The sequence below is a fragment of the Palaemon carinicauda genome, chromosome 18 (assembly GCF_036898095.1).
Source record: "Palaemon carinicauda isolate YSFRI2023 chromosome 18, ASM3689809v2, whole genome shotgun sequence".
In the NCBI taxonomy this organism is placed as follows: Eukaryota; Metazoa; Arthropoda; class Malacostraca; order Decapoda; family Palaemonidae; genus Palaemon; species Palaemon carinicauda.
The window spans coordinates 12,078,795-12,088,794 of record NC_090742.1 but is presented as its reverse complement, the minus strand read 5'-3'; the positions used below and the strand labels follow the sequence as shown (position 1 = coordinate 12,088,794).

General features: G+C 32.4%; 1 protein-coding gene across 3 annotated transcripts in view; it reads left to right on the top strand.

Annotated features, from left to right (window-relative positions):
• Positions 1-6,326, top strand: part of LOC137657608 (palmitoyl-protein thioesterase 1-like) — a 7,220-nt gene extending 894 nt beyond the window's left edge. Inside the window, exons 2-7 of one of the 3 annotated variants that reach the window (XM_068391965.1) lie at positions 1-60; positions 1,193-1,320; positions 2,399-2,539; positions 4,510-4,615; positions 5,107-5,277; positions 5,930-6,326. The exon at positions 1-60 is cut by the window's left edge and continues 47 nt beyond it. In XM_068391965.1, coding sequence (XP_068248066.1) covers positions 1-60; positions 1,193-1,320; positions 2,399-2,539; positions 4,510-4,615; positions 5,107-5,277; positions 5,930-5,956 — 633 coding nt within the window. In that variant the 3' untranslated portion in view covers positions 5,957-6,326. The remainder of the gene's footprint in view (positions 61-1,192; positions 1,321-2,398; positions 2,540-4,509; positions 4,616-5,106; positions 5,278-5,929) is intronic. The other 2 variants (XM_068391966.1, XM_068391964.1) reach the window with 2 other exon arrangements.
• The last annotated feature ends 3,674 nt before the right edge of the window (positions 6,327-10,000 follow it).

Here is a 10,000-nt window from a genome sequence, read left to right as displayed (position 1 = left end):
AAACAAAATAAACCTGGTATTTGTGTTCGGAGTATCATGATCGGCGAGAGCATTGAAGCAGTAAGTATGCATTTGTCTACATTTCAAATCAAATTGCATTTTTAAATCATATTTATTCTATGAATTAATTCAAGATTTAGGGTTTTATAAGAAATGCATTTCGCTTTACCTTTCATAGGTACTTTATTAACTCCGTCAACGAAGTTGGAAGGAGGTAATGTTTTACCCCTTGTTTGTTTGTTTGTAATTCGTGTGTGTGTTTGTTTGTAAACAGCTTCCCAGTCACAATCATAATCGTAGAGTTATGAAACTTGCAGGGATTAATTGATACGTAAAAAGCTGCAAATTATTAAATCTTGAAAGGTCAAGGTCAAAGGTTAAGGTCACGGTCATGGAAAATGTCCAATTCAAGTAATCAGCCATAAGTTTTGACATCATTGTCACAGAGATTTCAAACTTGGTTCATATTTGATTAAGGAAATCCACACCAATTAAAAAATGTTAAGGTCAAAGATCAAGCTCGAGAAATAAGCTGTTGGGGCGGAGGTCTGCAGTCTACTGAGTGCCCCTTTAGTTATGTATGCATTAAGATTTATTGTGTATTCATAATTGAAATAAGGACTTTCTTGATTAGTCTTATTTTAAAGTATTTTTAGATTCATGAATCCTTTATAATCTTTATAACCTTTGATTAGGATAATTGAATTTTGATCTTTAATTTTAGTTGTATTTTCTTACTAAATGTTTTTTTTTATTTCCTTTATCAAGTTGTAACCATTAGCTTTTCTCAAAATTTGAATTTCATCATTTAAAAGTTCCACTGAAAGTCATTGTTTTATCTTCTTCACGAAATGATAATTAAAGATACGTTGCTACAAATGCATGAATTTTCAATTGAAGTTTCAGTACCATCGAAATTTATATATTATATTTAGATTTTGAATTCAAAAGGAAAGACTTGATAGATTCATTATAGGATAATTCATTGTGGTTTTTTCACATTCTAATAATGCAATAACGTTATTAATTTCACCTTGACACCTGAGAGAGAGAGAGAGAGAGAGAGAGAGAGAGAGAGAGAGAGAGAGAGAGAGAGAGAGAGAGAGAGAGAGAGAGAGTCTTTTAAAGAACATTTTACATATCAGTTGATTTGCTCTTGAATTAGTGTTACACCAGAACGTTTACATTGCAGGACAGAGAGTTTAGCTTCAATGGAAACGTAAACGATCAGGTTGAAGAAGTTTGCCAGATGTTAGCGAAGGATAGAAAACTTAAAAATGGATACCATGCAATTGGCATCTCCCAGGGAGGTCTGTTTTTGTAAGTAGCGTTGCAAATATAAAACTATCTATTAAGAAATGTCATGTTCAGTGGATATTATCAATTTCAATAAGTTTAAATTCAAGTAATATATTTAGTTCAATTACTGTTTCCTATGATTTGATTATTTTATAAAACTAAAACTAATACGCAATCATAAATTAAAGGTTTTAAAGGTCACTCATGAATGGCAGAGGCAAGAGACAATAATAATGCCCTTGCTAGCAGGATAATGCCCTAGAGACTGACTATATATACATATGATCAACGCCCAAGCCACTTCTCCACCCAAGCTAGGACAAGAAAGGGCCAGACACTGGCTGCTGATGATTAAACAGTTAGAACTACAGATACCCCAAAGCACCCCATTCTTAGGTCACAAGGATAGTGAGGTTATAGACACTACAAGAATCTATTGAGAGCCCTAGCAGGACAGTGCCCTAAAGACTTGACTACATATTGATATGATCAGCACTCAAGCCCCTATCCACCCAAGCTAGAACCAGGGAGGACCAGGCGATGGCTGCTGATACCTCAGCAGGTAGACCTATAGTCTCCCACAAACTATCCTACGCTCACAAGTGTACTGAGGTTACAGACACTATATGAAACTACCGAGCTTGAGCGGGTCTCGAACCCCAGTCCAGCAGTTCCCTTTGGGTTATCTTTAATGCCTTAACAAACTCTTTAGCTATGGTAAGCTGCTCTTCTAGGAGAAGGACACTCCTAAATCAAACCATTGTTCTCTAGTCTTGGGTAGTGCTTGAGGGTACACTCGGGCACAATATTCTATCTTATTTCTCTTCCTCTTGTTTTGTTAAAAGTTTTAGTTTTTTTAGGAAATATTTATTTTAATGTTGTTACTATTCCTAAGATATTTTATTTTTCTTTGTTTCCTTTCCTCACAGGGCTATTTTCCCTGCTGGAGCCCTTGGACTTATAGCATCCTGCTTTTTCAACTAGGGTTGTAGCTTAGCTAATAATGATAATAATAATAATAATAATAATAATAATAATAATAATAATAATAATAATATCTGAGAAAAGTGATAATTCTTATCTTTCATATCTTTCCAAGCCGTGCAGTGGCCCAGCGCTGTCCATCTCCTCCAATGAAGAATCTGATAACAATTGGCAGTCCACATCAGGGCATCTACGGCTGCGGCTCTGCATGTAAATACTTCATCCAATGGTGGTTTCGTCATTTAGTTTATTATTCGTGAGTAGAATTTGATTTAGTAATTCACTTGAACTTTCTCTCCTTTTACTTGTTTTTATCTCCCATGTCCATATTTTAAAAACCCTCATATCAATTTTTGGTATTTTCCACACTGGGCTATTTTCCCTGTTGGGGCCCCTGGGCTTATAGCATCCTGCTTTTCCAATTAGAGTTATAGCTTAGCCAGTAATGATAATAATAATACTGTTTTTTTAAAGAATTAAAGAAAAAGGATATGAATTTTCTTTATTCGATTTATTTTGAGAAGATTTAAATTAAAAAAGTTCTTCGGAGATTTAAATGAGTTTTTAAAGCTTTGTGTAAAGTAAAATTAAAAAACTTATTTTTGTAAAAAGAAAAAAAAAACAATAATTTTGAGTTTCTTAAAACTTTCTCTGAAGACAAATTAAAACTTTTAATTTTGTAAAAAAAAAAAAAAATAATAACTTTTGAGTTTTTTAAACCTCCGTTTGAAGCAAAATTAAGACATTCATTTCTGTAAAAAAAAAAAAAAAAAAAAAAAAAAAAAAAAAAAAAAAAAAAAAAAAAAAAAAAAATACTTTCCTGTTATTGCCCCACCACTAATTTCCAATATAACCCCAATAGTATTTTTTAGGTTAGGTTAGGATAGGCTAGAATGTTATCCACCTACAGATTGAATAATTTCCAACCTAACCTAACCTAAGCTAAAAAATAGTATTTGGGTTATATCGGAAATTATTGGTGGGGCAATAACAGGAAAGTATCTTTTTTTTTTTTTTTTTTTTTTTTTTTTTTACAGAAATGAATGTCTTAGTTTTGCTCAAAACGAAGCTTTAAAAACTCAAAGTTATTGTTATTTTTTATTCTTTTTACAAAATCAAATGTTTTGATTCTGCTTCAGAGAAAGTTTTAAGAAACTCAAAATTATTGATTTTTTTTTCTTACAAAAATAAATGTTTTAATTTTGCTTCAGACGAAGTTTTAAAAACTCATTTAAATCTCCAAAGAGTTTTTCTAATTGAAATAAATCGAATAAAGAAAATTTTATCAAAGACATATTATTTTTCTTTAATTCTTTAAAAAAAAAAGTATTATTATTATTACTTGTTAAGCTACAACCCTAGTTGGAAAAGCAGGATGCTATAGGCCCAGGGGTCCCAACAGAGATAATAGCCTAGTGATACTACCGCTAGAGAGGTATAGGATACTTTGACTGGCCAGGCAGTACTACATTGGATCCTTCTCTCTGGTCACGGTTCACTTTCCCTTTGCCTACACATGCACCGAATAGTCTGGCGTATTCTTTACAGATTCTCCTCTGTCCTCAAACACCTGACAATACTGAGATTACCAAACAATTCTTCTTTACCAATGTGGTTAATTACTGCACTGTAATTGATCAGTGGCTACTCTCCTCTTGGTAAGGGTAGAAGAGACTCTTTAGCTATGGTAAGCAGCTCTTCTACGAGAAGGACATTCCAAAATCAAAATATTGTTCTCTAGTCATGGGTAGTGTCATAGCCTATGTACCATGGTCTTCCACTGTCTTGGGTTAGAGTTCTCTTGCTTGAGGGTACACTTAGGCACACTTTTCTATCTAATTTCTCATCCTCTAGTTTTGTTAAAGTTGTTATAGTTTATATAGGAAATATTTATTTTAATGTTGTTACTGTTCTTAAAATATTTCATTTTTCCTTGTTTCCTTTCCTCACTAGGGTATTTTCCCTGATGGAGCCCCTTGGTTTATAGCATCCTACTTTTCCAACTAGGGTTGTAGCTTAGCAATTAATAATAATAATAATAATAATAATAATAATAATGAGGAAAGGAAAAGTAAAATATTTTAAGAACAGTAACAACATTAAGATAAATATTCTCTATCCAAACTATAAAAAATGTATTTGAGCAATCATAAACGCACCCTTTAACCATTTATTCCACGAAATAAATTGTTAAAAATATTCTATAGATAGATATTTTTCTTCCAGCTACTTCCAGCATAGGTATGTATCCGCCCAGTACTGGCATGACCCCCGTAAAGAAGCTACATACCGGCAACACTCTATCTTCTTGGCAGATATTAATAATGAAAAGGTCAGTGTAATTAGTGTAATTCAACTACCCGATTAGGAAAATCATTCCACAACCTGGTCACAGCTGGAATAAAACTTCTAGAATACCATGTAGTATTGAGCCTCATGATGGAGAAGGCCTGACTATTAGAATTAATAATAATAATAATAATAATAATCATAATAATAATAATAATAATATCCTTTTCAAGTACCTCCTTTACCTCTTTTAAATAGTCTGATTTGTTCATTAAATGTAGATGACCAACTCAAACATATAATAATAATAATAATAATAATAATAATAATAATAATAATAATAATAATAATAATAATAATAATAATAATAATAATAATAATATCCTTTTCAAGTTCCTCCTTTACCTTTAAAAGAAAGTAAAGGAGGTACTTGAAAATTATATTTTGAAAAGTTAAATGTAAATGACCCACTCAAACATATAATAATAATAATAATAATAATAATAATAATAATAATAATAATTTTTCCTACAGGAAATAAATGAAACCTACAGGAGAAACCTGCAAAAGCTGAAAAACTTCGTAATGGTAAAATTCCTGAGAGACAGCATAGTACACCCAAGAGAGAGCCAGTGGTTTGGATTCTACGCCCCTGGCCAATCTCACGTGGTGTTGCCTCTTCGAGAAACTCGAACCTACAAAGAGGTTTGATTTATATTAATTTATGTTCTTGTCTATCGTTGATTCTACGTTGGTGCTGCTATGTTTTTACTATCTTTGGCACCGTCGTTCGACCTTGACCTTGACCTTTGACCTCAACGCCTATTAATGGCGTGGACTTTCATACGTTCAAATATGAACCAAGTCTGAAGACTCTGTGATAACGATGTCCAAGCATATGGCTGATTACGTGAATTGGACGTTTTGCTTGACCGTGACCTTGACATATGACCTTGACCTTCCAAAATATAATAATTTCCAGCTTTTATAAAAAAGTTAATCCCTGCAAGTTTCATTACTCTACGATTTTAAATAGTGCCCTGAAGCTGTTCACAATCAAGCAAACAAACAAACACACAAACAGGGGGTAAATAAAACATAACCTCCTTCCAACTTAGTTGGCGGAGGTAAAAGTAATGGAAATGTGAGTTTTCATTTCAATATATATGTGATATATGATTATCTAGTTTAGGAAGTATTACATTTTTCTTATTTTACTTAAAAGTATTTTATTTTTCCTTGTTTATTTTCCTCACTGGGATATTTTCCCTCTTGGGACCCCATGGCTTATAGCATTCTGTTTTTCCAACTAGGGTTGTAGCTTAGCAAGTAATAATAATAATAATAATAATAATAGTTCTTTTACAGGATCGCCTTGGCCTGAAGCAAATGGACAACGCAGGTAAACTTCATTTCGTCCCAGTTGACGGTGATCATTTATATTACGGTGGGAACTGGTTTCTCGAAGAAATTGTTAAAAAGTTTATCGTATGAGATGTAGTGTTTCCAAAAAATATACAATTTTACAACAGATGAAATCTTAGTCAATAATAATCATAGAGAGTAGAATATAATTCAAGCCATGATATCTGTAACTTTTAATTTTGAAGCCAACAAAGCCAGTCTTGTGAAATGGTGAATTATAAATCACATCGTGCAAATCAATATCAATGTATAAATCTATTATGAATATATATTTGTAAAAATTAACATGTAAAATTGTATATTTTATTAATAAAAGTATATATAAAAAAAAAAAACATGATAGGACCCAGAGGCTTCGAGCCTCCTTGGGTTCCTCGAATCTTCCAACGGCCACAATACTAACACCCTCCCCGCTCTCCTTTCATTCAATTTGTTACAATGATAAATGAATTACATAATCCATAATAGTACAAATAAAGTATATAATCCATAGTTTTAACATTTAACACTAAAAGAAAAAGTTGCATAAGCCTCTGCTTTAGGTGGGGACCCTTCTCTTACTAGGCCCCTAGGCCTAGTTAGCCTTAGGGATAATACAGCACTGACTAAAACATTGAAAAGTTCCTTTACCCAATATCAATGAGCCAGATAATTTAGGAGAAGCTAAATCACTAGGCTAAATTTCAACGTGTTATCATACATTCAGGAGAAATGCTTCACTGGAGTAAACATCTGGATTTGCAGGAATTTGTGCTGCTAGATTTCCAGCATTTTGTATATTCCTTTTTTAAGTAGGCCTACTGATGTACTGGGAGCTAGCTCGCAACTGCTTGGGATACTCCAACGTAGGTCTATGCTTGGGTTGCAATGCAATGCGTTGTTTCTTGAGTTGTCATTGCTTTTCTTCTCTTGTAGTTTATTTATTTCATTATTTCCTTTCCTCACTGGGATATTTTTTCACTGTTGGAGCCCTTGGGCTTATAGCCCCCTGTTTTTCCAACTAGGGTTGTAGCTTAGTTTATAATAGTAATAATAATAATAATAATGATAATGATAATAATAATAATAGTGATAATAACAAAAGTAGTAGTAGTAGTAGTAGTAGCAGTAGTAGTAGTAAAGTTAATCACTTTATCAGCTTCAACACGAGCACTATTGCCTGCATGATTGTTTTCTCCCAATAGTTTCGTCATATAAACTTTATTTGAACGAACAATTGCATGACACTTTATTCTATAAAACTGGTCACATTTTCAAATAGTTTCTTTTTTTTTTTTTTTTTTTGCTACTCGTTCGCAAATAGATAACTATTGTCAATTATTTTTGTTTTTATTTTTTATACTTAAGAGATACTGAAGAGGCATCTTGAAATGTTTAGTTTGAGTTCATTCAAAAGTTTGCTGCTTGGAATACAAGCTGATAACAAAAAGCAAAAATTTCTATGAACAATTTCATATATAGGAAAAGTCAACAAGCAGGCTGTTTGAGAATAGTTTGATGGTTAGATTCCCATCAACAAACAAGCGATTCATTCATTTATTTGTTTGTCTTTGTGTTGTTTAATAACTTGTGGTGAAAGAAACCTAACAATGAAATTACTAGCAATATGACATATTGTGGTGTGATTACAATGTAGTGAACATGTATGAGATAATTACCCTGAAATTACCGCGATGAAATTACTGCTATGTTTATGACGTCACAGGCTACTGTACAATCAATTGTGGTGTAACTACAATGTAGTGAAAATGTATGGGATGTAATTACCTTGAAATTACAATGTAGTGAAAATGTATGGGATGTAATTACCATGAATTTACAATTCAGTGAAAATGTATTAGATGTAATCACCCGGAAATTACAATGCAGTGAAAATGTATGAGATGTAATCACCCTGAAATTACAATGCAGTAAAGATGTATGAGATTTAATCACCATGAAATTACAATACATTGAAAATGTATGAGATGTAATGACCCTGAAATTACAATGCAGTAAAATGTATGAGATGTAATTACCATGAAATTACAATGCAGAAAGATGTATGAGATTTAATCACCATGAAATTACAATACATTGAAAATGTATGAGATGTAATGACCCTGAAATTACAATGCAGTAAAATGTATGAGATGTAATTACCATGAAATTACAATTCAGTAAAAATATATGAGAAGTAATTACTATGAAATTACCACGATGAAATTTCTATGATGTTCATGATGTCACAGGCTACTGCAACCAGTCACTTGCGATTCAATTACACTGTAATTAAAATGTATGAGATGTAATTACCATGAAATTACAATGCAATGAAAATGTATGAGATGTAATTACAATGAAATTACAATGAAGTGCAAATGTATGAGATGAAATTACCATGAAATTACCACAACGAAATTACTGCGATGTGTATGACGTCACAGTCTACTATAACCAATCAACGATCGTTTACAAGGCATATTTGCTAAACATTTTGTACTTTTGAGATTACAGGTGTGTAACGCGCATGCGCGGTTGGAGGTGGGGATGAGCATAGCTTGGCTTATCCATCTAGTTTTTCGTTTTCTGTTGGCGCGGTAAAAGATAACTTGATTTTCATGCAAAAATAGCCTAAGTGTTTGTTTTTATCTTATTGGCTGGTGTTGAGTTTTATAGGGATTCAGAAACAAATGCTGAGGGTTTGGAGAGCCATAGCGAGTGTGATAAGTGATGATTATATCAGTAATAATGTCGTTTATGATGACGATCATTAAACCTGTTGATTCTTTATGGGCACGTGTTTATCCGCCCGAAGACATTGACTGTGGGAGTGATTTTGCTTTTACCCGAATAAATGTAGTCATTTAGGGATTCCTAACCATAATGCAAAGCTTATTGAATACTTTATTATTATTATTATTATTATTATTATTATTATTATTATTATTATTATTATTATTATCAGATAAGCTACAAAATGGTTGGATAAGCAGGATGCTATAAGCCCAAAGGCTCAACAGGGGAAATAGACCTGTGATTAAAGGAAATAAGGAAACAAATAGAATAGTGTGCCTCTGAGTGTACCCTCAAGCAAGTGAAATGTAACCCAAGACAGTGGAAGCCCATGGGACAGAGGCTCTGTAACTACCCAAAATATTACAAATATTCTTTTTTGTGATAGAGTTTTGCCCAATTAGGACGACTGGGCGGAGGTCATCCACGAAGCAAAGACAAATGGACACCAGTAACTTGGAAAGATCTACAAGCTTTAGATCTCAGTTTGGTCATTATTATTATTATTATTATTATTATTATTATTATTATTATTATTATTATTATTATTATTATTATTATTATTATTATTATTATTATTATTACCAGCAAGACTACAGCCCTAGTTGGAAAAACAGGATTGATAAAGAGTGCAGGATATCAATGATTTTGAAATACTTTTTGTTCAATGCGAATTCGGTATTTTGATTGATTGATTGATCAATTTTGAGTTATCTGGCATCCTGACATCGAAGGTCATTGACGCAAAAATCGTTTTTAATGAATAAAGAATAAAAGGAAATTCAATTTGAAAAAAAATATAAGCTAAGATGCCATTATAAAAGTTAAATGGATTTCAGAAGACCTGCTTCGGAAATAGATCTAAAGATACCGCTAGCATGGTACAACACATCCAGCCAAAGAATCTTGGCAAGGATGAACCTGCCACCCTCACCTCGAGCCTCAACCAGATATTTATTTCGCAAGTGGATAAAAAAGGAGCATTTAGTCAACAAATTCATTTTCTGAGAAACCATGCCAAGAAATGGTGAGTATGACTATTCACAATTACGTACTTATATGGTATAGGTGAGTGAATTTCTTTGCAAATAATAGATATAGTTCGTCAATTTTTACAACAAACGAACTGAAAATTAATTGTTTTATTCTGTATATATCAAGAAGTGCTATGGGTCATTACATAGAACAGATGTGTTTTAACGTAATCCACGATTTATCTAAAACAATA